Source organism: Clavispora lusitaniae (genome assembly GCF_014636115.1).
Source record: "Clavispora lusitaniae strain FDAARGOS_655 chromosome Unknown tig00000003_pilon, whole genome shotgun sequence".
Taxonomy (NCBI): Eukaryota; Fungi; Ascomycota; class Pichiomycetes; order Serinales; family Metschnikowiaceae; genus Clavispora; species Clavispora lusitaniae.
In genome coordinates, this window is record NW_027093975.1 from 993,668 (window position 1) to 1,011,755 (window position 18,088).

Below are 18,088 nucleotides of genomic sequence, written 5' to 3' on the forward strand. Positions count from 1 at the left end.
AAACTATGGAAATGCTTACTATAATCGGCAAACGTTTTGAAGATGGAAATTGTAGAAAATTCCTTGTCTTATCGGTGTTTGATCATGCACGTGACTTGGCATTCATTTGAGATGGGTTCATGGTGGTTGGATTTACCATTCTTTATCTTCAGATAAGTCAAAGGTGCTTGTAGTAGCAATGGCATTCAAATTATTGAAATATTTACAGAGCATGTCTTAGGTAGAATGGAAATCACATTCATTCATGGTTCACCAAACATGAACGTGTTGGATGAGAGTACCTGATTGGTGAATTCGTAAATAGTTTAGCCAAGAAAGTACGATTTTGTGATTCTAATTATGAATAGGAATTTCTTCGCCTCATGTATCCTTCGACGTTCGTCTGATTTGTGAAATACGACATTGCGAATTTAGTTGTATGTCGATACATGGACTGTACTTCAAGAAGCTTACTCTGAACTTGTCTACACATGCCAGAAGTGGAATCAGTTTAAATTATGGAGCCTCGGCAGCAATGGCAAAGTCATGCTTCACTTGCTTATAGTATGAAATGGAGCTCCCGGCGTCAAATGGTAGAAGAGTATTTTCTTCGTTAAGAAAGAACCCTCTACAATGAAAGTTCAAATGATGGTTCAAATGAAAGCTCAAATGAAAGCAAATGATAGTTCAAATGGAGTTCAAAAGTTCAAATGATAGTTTAAATGAAAAAGTTCAGAGCTTCGTCTTCTCTGACACGTGAGCGCATTTATTGCCGTTTCCGCGCGGCTCATGCAAATCTCGTATATTCAGAAACCAGAAAATAGTCCGACAAAATTAGGTTGTTTAAAATGCATGATTCATTTCAGAATGGCTAGATGCTTGACTTAATAGAATGAATAACATGTGGGACTTCGAAGCCTCATAAAAATTTTGCGTGAGTCAGGAAAGCAGATTCCTTCAGTATTGACCAGAATACATCAATTTACGTTCGCACTGACTTTCCGCTTCGTGGACGTTTTGGCTAGTCTTATTCTGTCTCCATTTCATTCTGTTCCAATTTTTGTTCTGTCCCAATTTTTGTTCTGTCCCAATTTTCGTTCTGTCCCCATCATTTTGCCTCCTTCCTTTAGCCTTTCTTCGCCCAGTCAATCAGAGTCACTTTTGCCTGCGATTGCGCGCCGTTACGCCAAGTCCGGAGCATGCGGCTGAACGGTATGCCGGACACAAGATTTTCCCCAACTTCATCTTGTTATTTAGTTAGAGAAATGTCTCCATTCTGTAAAAGGCCGTTCCCAGAAATACACAGGACGGCAGAGAGCGGCCGTGCAAATTTGTAGCCGTGGGCATTTCTCTGGCGCTAGATTCTCGCGATAAAAAGGGTCCCCGATGCATCTCGCACGTGAGTTTTGGTAATGGAAAAAGCATCTGGGTGCATGAACCACAGTTTGGAGTATAAAAGATGGCGCCGGGCCGTTCATTTTGGGCCGCATGCTGTTTCTCAAAGAGCCTTTGAGCCGTTTGAAGTGGGGTTTTTTGCCCGTGAGAAGAATCGTCGATGAGGACGAGAACGGCGTCTCGACCATCGGTACCGAACAGGAAATTTTGCTGGAAAAAGAGGCAGAAAAAGTGCTGGAAAAGTCTGTGCACTCGAAAAACGACGACGGCTACTCGGGACAAGTCGAGGTTCGGGATGAGGCCAACCGCAAGTGGTACAAGTTCTTTGACGAGTACGAGTACCGTCTCAACAAGCATGACCGGGCCAAACACAAGTGGTACAAGTGGTTTGACGAAAACGACACGCCTGCCGAGCGCAAGTTGATGTGGAAAATCGACATCTTGTTGACCTTCTACGCATTCATGGCCTACTGGGTCAAGTACTTGGACCAGACCAACTTGAACAATGCCTATGTGGCTGGGCTCCAGGAGTCTCTTTCCATGAAGGGAAACGACTTGGTCAACACGCAGGTTTTGTTCAACGTGGGCAACATTGTGTTCCAGATCCCGTTCATGTACGTTTTGTACGGCTTGCCGTTGAACTATGTGTTGCCCTTTTTGGATCTCTGCTGGTCGGCGTTGACCATCGGAACGTACCGCGTCAACTCGCTCGGCCAGTTGAAGGCCATTCGTTTCTTCATCGGTGCCTTTGAGGCGCCCTCCTACTTGGCCTACCAGTACTTGTTTGGCACGTTCATTTTCAACCCGGCCATGATTGCGCGCCGCTCTATGTTCTACTACTTTGGCCAGTACCTTGGTGTTTTAACCTCGGGCTTGCTCTCCGGAGCCATTGTGCGGACGTTCCAGAACAAGGGCGGACTCGAGGCGTGGCGCTGGATTTTCATCATCGACGGTATCATCTCGCTTGTCGTTGGATTTCTCGGTTTCTACATGCTTCCAGGTACACCTACCGACTGTTACTCGATCTTTTTGACCGACGATGAAATCCGGTTGTTGCGCCGCAAATTGAAGGAGAACAACACTGCATCACGGCCGCAGTCCGACTTGTTGAAATCGCTCGTCTCCAAAAACATGTGGAAGTCCATTCTTTCGTCGTGGGAGTTTTACGTATTGACTGTGTGGAACATGCTTTGCTGGAACAACAGTAACGGTGCTTCTGGTGCCTACATTTTGTGGCTCAAGTCGCTCAAAAGATACGGGGCAGGAAAGCTTCAAGACTACAGTGCCTTGACTCCGGGCCTTGGTTTGGCCTGGTTGTTCATCACATGCATGTATGCCGACTTGTTCCATCTGCGGTGGCTGGCGATTTTGCTCTCGCAGGTTTTCAACATTGCCGGAAACGTCATTTTGGCCGTGTGGCATGTCCCCGAGCGGGCCAAGTGGTTTGCTTGGTGTATGCAATATTTTGGCTGGGCCATGGCGCCAGTGTTGTATTCCTGGCAAAACGATATTTGTCGTCGTGATGCGCAGAAGCGTGCTGTTATCTTGGTGGTGATGAATATGTTGGCGCAGTCCTCCACGGCTTGGATGGCTGTTATTGTGTGGAAAACAAAAGAGGCGCCTCGTTTCTTGAAAGGTTACAGTTTCACCGCCACCAGTGCCTTCTGCTTGTGCTTGTGGACGTTTCTTGTCTTGTGGCTCTACAAGAGACAAGAGAAACGGCACGCTCGCCAGAACGGCATTGTCTTGTACAATTCAAAGTACGATCGGGCTCCCGAAGTGGATTCCTCTAGCGAAACGAGGGAGGTAGAAACAAGTTCGGCAGAAAAGGGTATTTAGTTAATGTACGGGTGTAATTTATGAACAGCTAGGTTGTAAGATATGAGCTATATGGTTATGTGTTCGCTGAAACATTTCAAAGCTTTTCCTATCCACTTTTACCATGTTTCAAGCAGACAAAAAGATCACTGCCGAGTGAGTTAAAAGAATAAAAACGTATCGAGGGAAATGTTTTCCATTTTCGAGGGAAGTCAAGCATGGAGAAGGTGCTCTATTATTTCCCATGAAAATAGTGTCATGCCACAAGTATCGGCAATATAACATTGAAGCCTACATTGAAGCCGTTCGCACATTGAAGCCGTTCGTACATTGAAGCCTAGTACATTAAGCCTAGTACATTGAAGCCTAGTACATTGAAGCCTACTACATTAACCGTTCGTGAAGCCATTCGTACATGAAGAGATTGTCAGCTGAAGACATTGAGTATCTGCCTAATTAGGTCAATGGGAATTCGGTTCCGTTCACATTCTTTGAGCGCATAAGGTTGCCTGTGCAAAAGACGCAAAAGGACGAATCGGGGTGTCAATTCCGACAATGACAGTGACAATGTAATACATGCGGGATATTAATTTCATCACTGTTCCACGGCAATGCTGGTTGCACTAGTCTTGTTACATTGGGTCACTGAAACTACTCATGGGCCGTTGGTACTTATTGGTTTGTATGGTGTATGGTTTGTATGGTGTATGGTTTATGGTTTGTATGGTGTATGGTTTATGGTTTGTATGGTTTGTATCGGTGGTTGTATTGGTTTTGGTATTGTATGGTATTTTGTATGCCATTGGAATACGGCCTCCGTCGTCGCAGAATCGTTACCGGATTCATCATACATGCCCCTCAGACGCATCCAATTGCAAGGATCGTTGCAGAATGTGCTTGCAGAAATTTCCAACATCCCACGGATGTATTTCAACAACGTGGGACATGCATTGATGCGGTTTTGCGCGATCCCAACAAAACTCTTTCTGCTAGTGTATTATGTGCTGCTGTGTCCTGCTGATCTATTTGCCCTTTGCCGTCTTTTCTCTATATTCTACTTGTAGGGCTGGCTGACAAGAAAATAACTCTGGTATTAGATATGCGGTACCTGACGCATTCCGGTCTATAGTGGAGTTCCCACGTTGACAGTCTGGGGACAAACAACGGACTGCATTCTTGAAATACACCAATATGTCCACGTGTGGCCGATTCTCCATACTTAAAGCGACCCAAAAACAATTTTTTTTTTTTTTTGTCGACAGAGACAGCTAAAGACAAAAGTGGCATGTTGTTGCGTGTGCTTTTTTCCGCCGTTTTATGCGCAGCGTCTTTGGCGCATACCGTTTCCAACAGAGACAGCATCAAGAAACAGCTATCGGCACGTGACACACACCCAACGTCTCTTATCGACGGCATTGTCCAAGGCTTGTCCATCGACGACCAGGATTTCTTGTACGAGCACTTGAACGAGTTGAAAAAGTACAATGCCACCCGGTGCAAGCAGTGCCACCACAAGGTTTCCTATGCCCAGCTGATGATCTCGCAGTACCCGGAAAAAGAGCATTTGGTGTCGTTGGTGCTCTATAAGTACTGTTTGTACCAGAACCCGACCAAAGGAGACTCTGCGTGCCAGATGAACGATTTTTTCATCCACACCAACACACAAACACGGGCTTCTGTTCCTGGCACTAACGGACCCGATGCCGCATACCAATCGGAAACCTCCATTGACTTTTTCGACAACGATTTTCTCCAGATGATCAAGAACTTCAACACGTCCTCGGAGCTTTCTCTCAACTACTACTGCAACTACAGAGGCAGCTACTGTCCTTTGCCCGAAATGCCCGACTTGGCGTCCATCATAGACTTGGACTCCATGTGGCCCGAAAAGGAAGAAGAATATTACTACGAGCCCCAGTACAACGAGACCAGAGAACGCTTCAACGTGTTGCACTTGTCGGACTTGCACAACCAGCTCCGCTACCAGATCGGCGCAGAAGCAAACTGCTCGCAATACCTTTGCTGCATGCCTGATAGCTACAATACCGCCTTGACCGACGACAAGTACAACTTCACCTCTGTGTACAAGGGCATTGGTGCCCAGGACCCAATGGACCTTTCCTTCTATCCGGATGCCCACTACGACGAGAACGACAATTATGTGGCTGGAGACTACCACGACTTGCCCAAGCATCGGGGCTGGAACAATGTGTGGAGTCCTGCTTCCACCTACGGTGCCTACAAGTGTGACACGCCGGAAGTTTTGTTGAACAACAGTTTGTTGCACGTCAGCAGCACGTTCGACGAAAACAAGTACGAGTTTTCCATTTTCACCGGTGACATTGTCGACCACGACCTGGCACATTGTGATGCAAACACAACCAGGTATGCTGAGATCAGATCGTTCAAGATCATGAAGCACTACTTGAAGGGCTTGCCCGTGTACCCAGTGTTGGGCAACCACGACACTTTTCCTTTCGGCCAATTGGCTCCGCAAAAACTTGGCAACGTCACTTTGGACGACTCTGTCTACCACTGGAACGAGAAGCTCATGAGCGAGCTTTGGTTGTCCAATGGCTGGATCAACGACGACCAAAAGGAAAAGCTTCAACAACACTATGCTGGCTTCACCATCACCACGAAAAGAAACCTCAAGGTGATTTCGTTGAACTCCAACACCTACTACTACTACAACTTGTACGGTTTCGGCAATATGGAAAACGACCCTGATATGTATGGTCAGTGGCAGTTTTTGGTTGACGAATTGGTTGAATCAGAGAAAAACGGACAGAGAGTGTGGATCATAGCCCATGTTCCTTCGGGAGCCGCAGATGCATTTGCTATCCAGTCTGCTATCTTTGCAAAGATTGTTGAGCGGTTTTCTCCATACACTATCGCCAACATCTTCTATGGCCACACCCACAAGGACCAGTTTAAGGTGTTGTACTCAAACAAGCTGGAGCCAGTCAACATGGCGTGGATTTCTCAGGCCATCACTCCTTTGGGTTTGGCCAATCCTTCTTGGAGATACTACGAGGTGGAGGACGAATCCTTCAACATCATCAACACCTACAACTACTACACACCGCTCAACGAGACTTGGGTCAATGGTGGAAAAGAGCCAAACTGGCTTTTCGAGTACAACCCAAGAACAACATACGACACCAACGGAACATGGCCCGCCTCTGCTCCTTTGAACGCCACTTTCTGGGACAAGTATGTTGTGCAAAGACTCAAGGATAAGCTGGAGGTGGACTTCAATCTGTTGTACTCTTCGTTGATTTTCAGACACTACCCATACGTCGCTAGTTGTGCCAACGGCACGCAGGTGTCCAACTCTTGCTACCAAGACAACTACTGTAACGTGATTGGATTCGACGTCAACGACTACTTTGACTGTGCCAAAAACATCTAGTAAGATGAAAATTGTTTAGATTGATTTTATGTAACTTTGATGCAAGCATCTTTTCATTTCGCAGTCATGGCCACGCTTACGTCAGCATCCCGCGAAAGATGACTAAGCAACAAGTAGCTAGTGCCAATAGATGATGAAAACTCTGTGGATTGGTCATAATGACAAAAAAATCACACGACCACTTTTCATATCGCTCAATTTTCATGGAAGTATTCTGCCAGCTCCTAAATTGTTGAATTTATATTGCGCGTATCATTATTGTCCAGTATAGGTGACAATGTTTGCATGATTCTCTTATTTTTGGATGATGAATCGAGGTTCTGGATATCGGGGAATTTCTCATCATTCGTAAAAATATAGCCCTCATAGGATCACTATTCCAAAAATGCCTTGTTTGTAACATAGCCACCGAGAGGTCAAGCAAATATGTGTACTTTGCTCAGTACTTATGAAGCAAAGGAATGCAATTTTCTGACACCAAAGCAACTCGTGAAACCAAAGGCCCATTTCTATATCGGTTGTTCTTGTGGTCTCCTTGTTAAAGATGGCTTGATGCGTAATCGGACTTGTTAATCATTCATAGAAGTAAGGTTTATCGATGTTTGGCGAATACAAGCCTTCTTGATGGTGCCCTTGCTATCTTCCAGTATAGAAAATCACAGTGGCTCTCACAAAGTAGGACTTAAGCTCGTATTTGCAAGACCCTTCGGCACATAGAGCCTACTGCATTGCCTAGTTTGGAAGCTCGGAAATGCATCCCGATGAGCCATGCTACATGGAAATGGCGCATGGATTACGAGCCGAGATATACGAGCTCTCCACTTGCCTTATTATCGAAGTCCAAAAGCAAAACCAGAAAACAAAACCAGAAGCAAGACCAGAAGCAAGACCAGAAAGATCCGGTAGGAGATTGTTGGGCCAGTATGTTTGTCACCTTCCGATTTTTGTGGTCTTTGCCTAATTGTAGAATCGTCCACCCTTAAGACCGTTGCAGGTCTATTCTAGTCGAATTGGCCGTTGCAGGACAAGCATGCATTGCATGTAAAAGGGTGCCATATGCATTAACGAAGTCAGGGCCATTCTGCAGTCCACCACTCTGGCATTTGTCTTTGTAGGTCAACCTTCGAAAACAAGGAGAATTTTCTGGACACAAAGATAATCTTCGGGTATTTTGGCACCACCGTGCCATGAAGACTTTTCAGAATACAGAGCCAGAAACCTCTTTTCCGGTGTCGATACGAACCTGTACAGGTGCGGAGGCCTGTCTCAGATCCGATCCCCTTAAGTCAGCACGTGGGAAATGTCAATATATGTATGTTACAAGTGACAGTGACATGACAGAAAATGCGGCAGGCAGATGGAAAATGGGGTGGAAAATCAAAATCTATGGTAACAGCATATACAATTGGCATGATATCTAGGCATCCTGGCCATGAAAATTCACAAAGGCCCAATCGTCAAAGACAGAGAAAAAAACAAAAGGCAAAGGCAAAATTCATGTCATACAGACACATCTCGTCGCATATCCAGACCGGATTCGGCCCACCCTCATACACAATCGTAGACGCATAATCAGCGATAATTTCACTATTACTCCTCTTGCATACAACAGACTGCTCCACGTGCGGCATAACCGCGATATATATACTTGAGGTGTCGGCAGAAGAAAAAAAAAAGTCAAAAAAAAACATCCGCCGCTCTCTTTCCGTCGCTCTGAATGTTGCTCCGCGTGCTTTCTTTCGCCGCTTTGTGGGCCATTTCTTGTGCGCTCACAGTGTCCAACATTGACCTGATTCGAAAACAGGTGCATGCACGTGACGTGCCCTATGGCTCCGTCTTGGACGACACCATTGCCGCCTTATCTCTTGAAGAGAAGGACTTTATTGACCAGCACTTGAACGAGTTGCAAAAGTACAATGGCACGCTGTGCGAAAAATGCCACCACAAGGTCATCTACGCCCAGGACTTGGTCAACGAGAACCCAGACAAGCTGCACTTGATCTCGTTGATGCTCTACGAGTACTGCTTGGTGCAAAACAAGAACAAGGACACCAAGTGCGAGTTCATTGACTTTTTCATCACCACAAACACCTACACCAACCCGGAAAACAATGCGTTCTCGGGCCCCGCCGGCGGATTCGAAGGTGCCACCTCCATCAGCTTCTTCGACAACGACTTCATCCAGATGATCAAGAACTTCAACACCTCGTCGAAGCTCTCGCTTGACTACTACTGCCACTACAAGGGAAGCTACTGCAAGTTGCCCGAGACACCAGACTTGGCGTCCATTATAGACTTGGACTCCATGTGGCCCGCCAAGGAAGAAGAGTATTTCTCTGAACCTCAGTACAATGCCACCAGAGAACGCTTCAACGTGTTGCACGTGTCTGACTTCCACAACGAGCTCCGCTACCAGATCGGCGCAGAAGCAAACTGTTCCCAAGGTCTCTGCTGTCTTCCTGAGTCCTACAACTCGGACTTGACCGATAAATCGTACAACTTCACTTCTGTGTACGAGGACGCTGGCGCCTCGGGTGAATTGGACCTCTCGTTCTACCCACATGCCCACTACGACGAAAACGATGCTTATGTTGCCGGCGAATACTACGATATTCCTTTGTACCGCGGCTGGAGTTTTGCATGGACCCCAGCCTCTACTTTTGGAAACTACGAGTGTGATCCTCCAGAAGTGTTGTTGAACAACAGTTTGTTGCACATTGGCGGCACCATCCCCACCAACAAATACGAGTTTTCGCTTTTCACCGGTGATATCGTGGACCACGATGTTATTCACTGTGACGCAAACACAACCAAGTTTGCGGAAATCAGATCGTACAAGATCATGAAGCACTTCTTGAAAGACATTCCAGTCTACCCAACTTTGGGCAACCACGACACTTTCCCTTACGGCCAGTTGGCCCCTCAAAATATCGGCAACGTCTCTTTAAATGAGTCGGTCTACCACTGGAACGATGAACTCATGAGCGAACTTTGGACGTCCAACGGCTGGCTTGACGAGTCCGAAAAGGACGAAATCAAGCAGCACTACTCTGCTTTCACCACCACAACTAATAGAGGCCTCAAGGTGATTTCCTTGAACTCCAACTGCTACTACCAGAAAAACTTGTATGCCTACATCAACATGGAGGCCGAGCCCGATCTTTTCGGCCAATGGCAGTACTTGATTGATGAGTTGGTGGAGTCAGAGAAGAACGGCCAGAGAGTGTGGATCTTGGCTCACATTCCCGCAGGTGACCAGGATGCTTTGCCAATCCAATCGGACATTTTCGCCAAAATCGTCGAAAGATTCTCGCCTTATACCATCGCTAACATTTTCTCCGGCCACACACACAAGGACCAGTTCAAAGTGTTGTATGACAGCAACCTGAACCCAATTAACATGGCTTGGGTGTCTCAGGCCATTACGCCATTGGGCCCCGCCAATCCTTCCTGGAGATACTACGAGGTGGAGGACGAGTCGTTCAACATCATGAACGCCTACAACTACTACTCCCCACTTAATGAGACATGGGTCAGTGCGTCTGCCGAGCCCAAGTGGCTTTATGAGTACGACCCTAGAACCACGTACGACACCGAAGGCAAGTGGCCAGGGTCTTCTCCTTTGAACGCCTCTTTCTGGGACCAGTTTGTCGTGCAGCGCTTGAAGGACCAGCTGGACATCGAGTTCAACCAGTTGTACACCAACTTGCTCTACAGAAACAATCCGTACGTTCCAAGTTGTGCCAACAACTCGAAAATCACAGACGACTGCTACACAAGCAACTACTGTGACATTATTGGCTTCAAAGTCGACGACTACAACAAGTGTGTGCAATAGTCGGAATTATTTTACCTTCTCTTCGTCTTACTTATTTCGCTCAATAAAATGTTTCCTGTTTTTGATATTGCTTGCTACTGGCTCCACTCGTTTCTATGGCTTGAGTTATGCTATCCGTTTCTTGCTTAAATTATGCTATCCGTTTCTTGCTTCGTACTTTATGTTTCTCTTGCTCGTCCTACTTTATGTTCTTTTGCTTTCATTCTGCTGTTCGTTCTATTTGTTTTCGTTCTCTCGGTTCTTCCCTTCTTTCGTCCTATTGCTTTACACACGGTCCGGCGTAAAGGAGTCTCTGAAGCCGCCCCTGAAACCACCACGGCCTCTGAAACCGCCTCTTGGCCCGCCTCTGCCGCGTCCTCTGCCTCTGAAGCCGCCCCGGAATCCTCCACGGAATCCTCCGCGTTCTCTTCTTGGAAAGCCGTTGTCCATCTGCTCCTGGCTGGCCTGGCCGCCGTATATTCCTCTGCCAAACTGTCTTCCCTCGCGGAATCCCGGATCCAAGTCAATCTCTAGACTCTGGCCGTCCAAGTAGGTGCCTTTCAAGTACTTCATGGCATTCAACGAACCTTCTTCGTCTTTGTAGATGACAAAGCAGAACCCGCACGGAGTCAACTTGTTTCTGTCTAGCCCCATGATGATTCGGTCGATGGTGCCGCATTTCGAAAACAACTCGTGTATCTGCTCCTCTGTGGTGAAATGGGTCAAGTTTCCCACATACACGGTTTTCAGCTGCAACGCCTTGGTTATGTTGTCGAAATTGCCTCTTCTGATGGCCTTGCGGATCAAGTACTGCGACGGTTTGTCCAACCGCTCGGCCGAGTTGGTGTATGTTTCTTCAAGAATCTCCATGGTTGGCCTCAAGTAGATGGAATAGTCTAGTGTATGAGTATGTGTGCACGTGATACACCGCCAAATGTCAGACCAGGAAGAAAATGAACGGAGAAAGAACGGGAAGAACGGAAAGAACGAAAAGAAAAGGATAGGATTGGTCTAAATCTGATGTGTTTTCACTTTTAATGGAAATGCGGTTGTCTTGTATTTTTTGCTTTCAGGACAAGAATGCCAAATGCACAGATGTGTCAAAACGCACATAAATTGCGAAGGACTTTAATAGACATGGGTCTGATAAAGGTTTTATAACTCAAAAATTCAACCATTTCAGCAAAAGAACAAAAGCAAAAACAAGAGCAAGAAGAGCATTAATCAATTGCCATTGCTTTCAGTTTCTCGATCTGAAAATCATTTATCCATCATAATACCCTTGTACTCTTAGCCATATCAGAACACGTTAAACACAAGTACATAACCGAGCCTCTGTTGATTCTGCCCCTACTTCTTGAGTAATCATGCTACACAATGATACAGAGACAACAGAACTTACATAAACAAAACAGAGTCATATGAAAAATGTCAGAGAACGAAAACGTCAGAGAACGAAAACGTCAGAGAACGAAAACGTCAGAGAACGAAAACTTCAGAAACAGAACTTCAGAAACAGAACTTCAGAAACAGAACTTCAGAAAGCATAAAAACAGAAAACAGAACAACAGAAAACAGAACAACAGAAAACAAAACATCAGAAACCACGAAGGAAAGATAGCCGCATCAGCCTAGCCGAGTTGGACTTTCCTGTACACACCAGTACATACACCAACTTCTTCATCAATCCAAACACCGCCATGTTCAAGTCCGTTTTCAAAACGGGCATCCGGAGCACATATAACGTGTCGGAAAATGCTTCTTTCCACACAGAACTGTGGGCCGTGTATCCGGCCAAGCATCGGCTGACGGGAAAAGCTGCGTCAGTATTCATCTTTGACAAAACCAAGTTCGAGACTCTGGTTCAGCGCATGTGTTCCCAGTCGCCCAACACCACAAATCCCCGATTGATCATAAGCGAGTGCTACGAGCTCATCAAAAAGGAAGTGTCGAAGCTTACCAAGTTGAAGCATCCGCAGATCTTAACTGTGCTTGAAGTGCTCGAAGAAACACGACTGAAGTTCATTTTCGCCACAGAAGCAGTGGTGGCCAACTTGGTGACGCTTGATTTGAACAAGGAGGATGAGCTCAGCATCCAGAAAGGCTTGTTGGAGGTCAGCAAGGGCCTCCAGTTCTTACACAACTTCTGCTCCACCATCCACTTGAATCTTCAGCCGTCGTCTGTATTCGTCACGAGCCTGGGCGATTGGAAGCTCGCCGGGTTCAAGTTTTTGCAGAATCTCAACGAGTTGTCCGTACTGGAGAGGGAAAACTTCTACATCATGAACAATTCTTCCATTGTCCCTTTTGCCAATCTCAACTTGAACTTCACGGCTCCAGAACTTATTATGGACTCGTCGAATCTCCGTCTCGACACGGCAAACGACTTGTGGTCTCTAGGCTTGTTCATTTACTACGTGTACAATAAAGGTGAGCATCTAATTAGCTGTTTCGATAGCAACAGCCCTTCTGAGTTCAAGGCAGAGTTCAGAAAGTTTGAGCAAAAGTTTTACAATCACAGAGTTTCCGAGTTGAAGTACTTGTTGAAAGATATTCCCGAATCCTTATGGAGCACCCTCACGCACTTGCTTGCAAGATACCCGAACGATCGCATCAGCATTGATCAGTTCATAGATTCAGACTTTTTCAGCGGCAGCTTAATCAAAACCATGTGGTTCATTGACGAATATTCCACCAAAAACATTGATGAGAAATTGATTTTTCTTTCGGGGCTTGTGGCTGATCAAGGCGCATTGCTCAAAAAGCTTCCTGTTGTGTTTAAAAACTCGAAATTGCTCCCTCTACTTGCAGAATCGACGTCCAACGAACTTAATCTTCTAGCAACGAAGAAACTCGATGCTGACACAGATAGCCTTATAAGCCAGTCGTTCAATGTGATAATGCTTATTGGCCAGGACTTGTCTGGATTATCTTTCCAAGATAGGATTTATGCGACGATGTTGGACTCCACGAAAAAGAGGAAAGATGACTCCAGCCCATTGCTCAAGTTGGCAAAAACTTCTGTAAAATGCAGACTCGAGATCATTAACCATCTTGAAGTTATGACGGTAAAACTACTGCAAAAGCAAGTGACAGACATTGTACGAGACATTGCCGAGTTGTGTCTCACGTATGCACCAAACGAGGTTGATGTGCAAGCAGATCAGATCAAGCTCCAAGAGACTTTTTTGCAGAACCTCGAGCTCGTCATTGAGATGTTTGATTTTCCTTACATCAAGAAAACCTTGTTCCCGCTTGTGTGCCAGGTGTTTAAAACCACAACCATATTATCAACGAAGTTGCAGACCATTGCCACATTTCAAATGTTGATTGACAAGAATATCATCGACAAGGTCATTGTCAACGAGCAACTTCTTCCCGTGGTGGAGAACTTAAAGAGTCGTGACAAGCGCATCATCAGCGGCATTTTATTCTTCTTCACCAAGCTTTCCCAAAGTGAGCATATTGCATTGGACTTGGAGACCCTAGTGGACAAGGTATTGGTCCAGTGCTTGAGGCTTGCCTTTGGATGCTCAGGTTGCAGCAAGGCCGAGTTCCAGCAGTTCATGAGATCCATCGAAGGTATCCAATCAACACTCACGCAAAGGAAATTGCAAACCTTGACAGAATCCGACGCTTCTTCGACCAACTTCGACTCTTTGATCAACACCCCTCTGCTCAGACAAGCAGGAAAAGATGACACCGTCAAGGGACCACAGCTGAAACCCATAGCGCCGGCCCTGGCCAATAGTTCACGGCCTACTCGAAACCAGAGCGCAAAACACACAAGCACTGGCTCTGTGAAACCTGCAAGGCCCAGCCATGTCAAGCCGCTCACATTGAAGCCAACACAAAAGACGCCGTTGTCTTTTGGGGCTATCGATGGAGACGGCAATTCAGGTTTTGGAAAGCCCATGTTGTTCAAAAACCAAACCTCTGCAGGCGATGAGTTTGAAGATTTCCAAGACGGCTCTTCGTCAAATAACACAAGCATAGACTGGAGTTCGGCCAAAAGTCTGCAGCCCCGCTACGATACCCCATCAGCCACCGTTTTGCTGCCCACTATGAGGAACCAAGAAACCTTTCTGTCTTCAGCAATCGGCAACTCGTCATCTACTGTAAAATACCCTCCTGGTTACAATGCTAGTGTGGTCCTAACACCAAGCTCTACTGGGTCTACTCCGACTCCCAAACCGCAAAATAACGAGGATCTATTGAACTTCCTTTAGCATATAGCAAGAGAAGAACGATAAGCATTAGTCACTTTGAACTGTTTAGCGACGTAGTGGAACAGTGGTTACTATCAGAGATCGTAACACATCATTCGAGCGTTTTTGAATAAATCGAAGAACCGAATAAGATCTCAGCATAACCTGTGATTGTGGGTATAGAATGCCCGTTCATCTAGACATTTTGTTTCTAACTACAACGTATGAATTATATAACACGTCCGTTACAATTTCTCATACATGGAAGGACCAAAAAAATAATCTGGAGTATGCATTTGATATTTAATGTGCTTCGTGCATTGCGTCGTAGGAAGCTATCCACAATAAATTAGATTCGTGACTTCATTCGACCCATGCGAATATTCAGTCATTGGGCTAACATGCTTAGTAGACACGCTTGGCTGGAGGAACAGACTTACAATCGTTCTCATCCAAGGTGTGGCTAATGACATTTCTGTAATCCAACCTGACTGGAGCACCAAACTTCTCTTGGTAAGACAAGGTGTGCTTCATCCATTCAGCATCGTTTCTGTCAGGGTAGTCATCTCTAGCATGAGCACCTCTAGATTCAGGTCTAGCAGCAGCAGAGGCAGCAGTTTGAGTGGCACAAGTCAACAAGTTTTGCAACTCCAAAGTCTCCACCAAGTCGGAGTTCCAGATCATGGATCTGTCGGTGGTCTTGACATGCTTGAAGGTTTCATCAACTTCGTTGATGTTCTTGACACATTCGTCCAAAGTTTCTTGGGTTCTGAACACAGCACATCCCTTTTGCATGGTCTTTTGCATGGCCAATCTAATCTCGGCAGTGGACTTGGTACCGTTGGCGTTTCTCAACTTATCAAGGTTGGCGATGGAGTCCAAACCAAGGTCCTTAGGAACAGGCTTGAGAGGAGTACCTGGGGTCAAGGAGTCTCTAATGGTGTGGGAGACGGCTCTACCGAAAACAACCAAGTCCAACAAAGAGTTGGCACCCAATCTGTTAGCACCGTGAACGGAGGCACAGGCAACTTCACCACAAGCCAACAAGCCAGGGACAACTTCATCCTCGCCCTTCTCGTTCTTCTTGAGCACCTCACCGGTCCATCTGGTTGGAATACCACCCATGTTGTAGTGGACGGTAGGCAAGATAGGGATAGGCTCCTTAGTCACGTCGACACCAGCGAAAATGTGGGCGGTCTCAGAAATACCAGGCAATCTTTCCTTCAACACAGACGCAGGGATGTGCGACAATTGCAAGAACATGTGGTCCTTTTCTGGGCCGACACCTCTACCTTCGTTGATTTCCATGGTGATGGCACGGGAAACAACGTCTCTGGAGGCCAAGTCCTTGGCGTGAGGAGCGTAACGCTCCATGAAACGCTCACCCTCGGAGTTGATCAAGTAACCACCTTCACCTCTGGCACCCTCGGTGATCAAGCAGCCCGAGCCGTAGATACCCGAAGGGTGGAACTGCACAAACTCCAAGTCCTGCAAAGGCAAGCCAGCTCTCGAGGCCATGGCGTAACCGTCACCGGTACAGGTGTGGGCGGAGGTACAGGAGAAGTAGGCTCTACCGTAACCACCAGTGGCCAACACGGTCTTGTGGGCGCGGAAACGGTGCAAAGTACCGTCCTCCTGGTTGTAGGCCACCACACCGACACACTCGCCGTCCTGCATCATCAAGTCCATGGCGAAGAACTCAATGAAAAAGTGCGTGTCGTGTCTCAAGGACTGGCCGTACAACGAGTGCAACAAGGCGTGGCCGGTTCTGTCAGCCACGGCACAAGTTCTGTAGGCCTGGCCACCTTTACCGTACTCCTTGGACTGGCCACCAAAGGCACGCTGGTAGATACGGCCTTCCTCGTTTCTGGAAAAGGGCACACCGTAGTTCTCCAACTCGTAGATGGACTGGGGCGCCTCCTTGGTCATGTAGTGGATGGCGTCCTGGTCACCCAACCAGTCCGAACCCTTGACGGTGTCGTACATGTGCCAGTGCCAGTCGTCCTTGTGCATGTTTCCCAAAGCAGCATTGATTCCGCCCTGGGCGGCCACGGTGTGGGATCTGGTGGGGAACAACTTGGTGACACAGGCGGTTTTGAAGCCGGCCTCGGCCAAGCCGAAAGCTGCTCTAAGACCAGCACCACCGGCGCCGACAACCACACAGTCGTACTCGTGGTCAATGACATGGTACTTTTGGCCCAAGTATTTGGTGGAGTTGACAGTTTCGCCCTTGGCGGCGCCAATGACCTGGCGGGCCGCTCTGGAGGTGGAAAACGCTCTGAAGCTTCTCAACATGGTGCAGAGAAAAATGGGTAGCGTGGGAGAAAGAAAGGGAGCTAAAAAAGCGTGCTAAAAAGTAAAAAGCTTTTCGCGGAGACTGGCGGAGAATTATGGGGTCCAGTTGGTAATGGCCAAATGTCTGCGCTCTTATTTGCTGGCGCGAAAACTACACACAGTGCGTGCCGACTCTGGCCGGGAGAAGAGTGGAGGTGGAGTTATGTAAGCGTGTACGTAAGCAGCAGGAAGATGGACGTTAAAGTGATTGGATGGAGTGATTGGAGTGATTTGGAATTGAGTGATTGGAATTGATTGAAGTTGAGGTTGTGGAGCTTGGTGTTGGTGAGGTTGGTGTCTCGCAGGCTTCTTCGTGCATATGGCGACTTCCGGACAGTAGCCGAGTCGGAACCACCGGACTCAGCCGCCTATCCCGGATGTGGAAAATCAGTAGATAGCCAGGAACTGCAGGTCAGTTGCACTAGATGAGAGATGGTGATGATTGATGATTGAAGGATTGAATGATGAGAGGATTGAGATGATTGAATGGTAAAGGTGATTGAATGGTAAAGATGATTGAATGATTAAGATACTGAATGATTAAGATGATTGAATGAGAATGATTAGAATGATTAGAATGATTAGAATGATTAGAATGATTAGAATGATTAGAATGATTAGAATGATTAGAATGATTAGAATGATTAGAATGATTAGAATGATTAGAATGATTAGAATGATTAAGAACGGTAAAGGTGATTGGGATCATTGAATGATTAAGAATGATTGATGATTGATGATTGATGATTGAATGATTGAACGATTGAATGATTAAGAATGATTAGAATGATTAAGAATGATTGACGATTGACGATTGATGATTGATGGTTGATGATTGATGATTGATGATTGATGATTGATGATTGATGATTGATGATTGATGATTGATGATTGATGATTGATGATTGAGATTGATGATTGGGATTGATGATTGGGATTGAACGATTAAATGATTGAGCTTCTCCTTGATCTTGAACTCAATGGCTCTGATCCATGGGTCATTGTAATTATGGTCAGAGAAATTAGGATCATCCATATAAATTGAAGAGTAATGTCTCCGAAATCTCTATTGTTGACTTCTCACAGGTGAATGGACATACTACATCAACAGAGGACCGTAAC

General features: G+C 46.3%; 6 protein-coding genes across 6 annotated transcripts; 4 read left to right on the forward strand and 2 right to left on the reverse strand. All coding sequences in view use genetic code 12, as the record gives it.

The window, feature by feature from the left end:
- Positions 1-1,467: 1,467 nt before the first annotated feature.
- On the forward strand, positions 1,468-3,213 carry FOB63_000466 (Major Facilitator Superfamily protein; the record flags this gene model as incomplete). Its single annotated transcript, XM_002619282.2, has 1 exon — positions 1,468-3,213. One exon carries the CDS (start codon positions 1,468-1,470, stop codon positions 3,211-3,213), a length of 1,746 nt encoding a protein of 581 aa, XP_002619328.2.
- A 1,264-nt stretch (positions 3,214-4,477) lies between these two features.
- On the forward strand, positions 4,478-6,607 carry FOB63_000467 (acid sphingomyelinase family protein; the record flags this gene model as incomplete). The annotated part of the gene is made up of 1 exon (XM_002619284.2): positions 4,478-6,607. One exon carries the CDS (start codon positions 4,478-4,480, stop codon positions 6,605-6,607), a length of 2,130 nt encoding a protein of 709 aa, XP_002619330.2.
- Positions 6,608-8,324: 1,717 nt separating this feature from the next.
- FOB63_000468 (PPN1 endopolyphosphatase family protein) lies at positions 8,325-10,445 on the forward strand (the record flags this gene model as incomplete). The annotated part of the gene is made up of 1 exon (XM_002619285.2): positions 8,325-10,445. One exon carries the CDS (start codon positions 8,325-8,327, stop codon positions 10,443-10,445), a length of 2,121 nt encoding a protein of 706 aa, XP_002619331.2.
- A 264-nt stretch (positions 10,446-10,709) lies between these two features.
- On the reverse strand, positions 10,710-11,294 carry FOB63_000469 (nuclear cap-binding subunit 2 family protein; the record flags this gene model as incomplete). Its single annotated transcript, XM_002619287.2, has 1 exon — positions 10,710-11,294. One exon carries the CDS (start codon positions 11,292-11,294, stop codon positions 10,710-10,712), a length of 585 nt encoding a protein of 194 aa, XP_002619333.1.
- Positions 11,295-12,124: 830 nt separating this feature from the next.
- FOB63_000470 (uncharacterized protein) lies at positions 12,125-14,653 on the forward strand (the record flags this gene model as incomplete). The annotated part of the gene is made up of 1 exon (XM_002619288.2): positions 12,125-14,653. One exon carries the CDS (start codon positions 12,125-12,127, stop codon positions 14,651-14,653), a length of 2,529 nt encoding a protein of 842 aa, XP_002619334.2.
- A 384-nt stretch (positions 14,654-15,037) lies between these two features.
- FOB63_000471 (succinate dehydrogenase, flavoprotein subunit) lies at positions 15,038-16,927 on the reverse strand (the record flags this gene model as incomplete). Its single annotated transcript, XM_002619290.2, has 1 exon — positions 15,038-16,927. One exon carries the CDS (start codon positions 16,925-16,927, stop codon positions 15,038-15,040), a length of 1,890 nt encoding a protein of 629 aa, XP_002619336.1.
- Between the last annotated feature and the right edge of the window lie 1,161 nt (positions 16,928-18,088).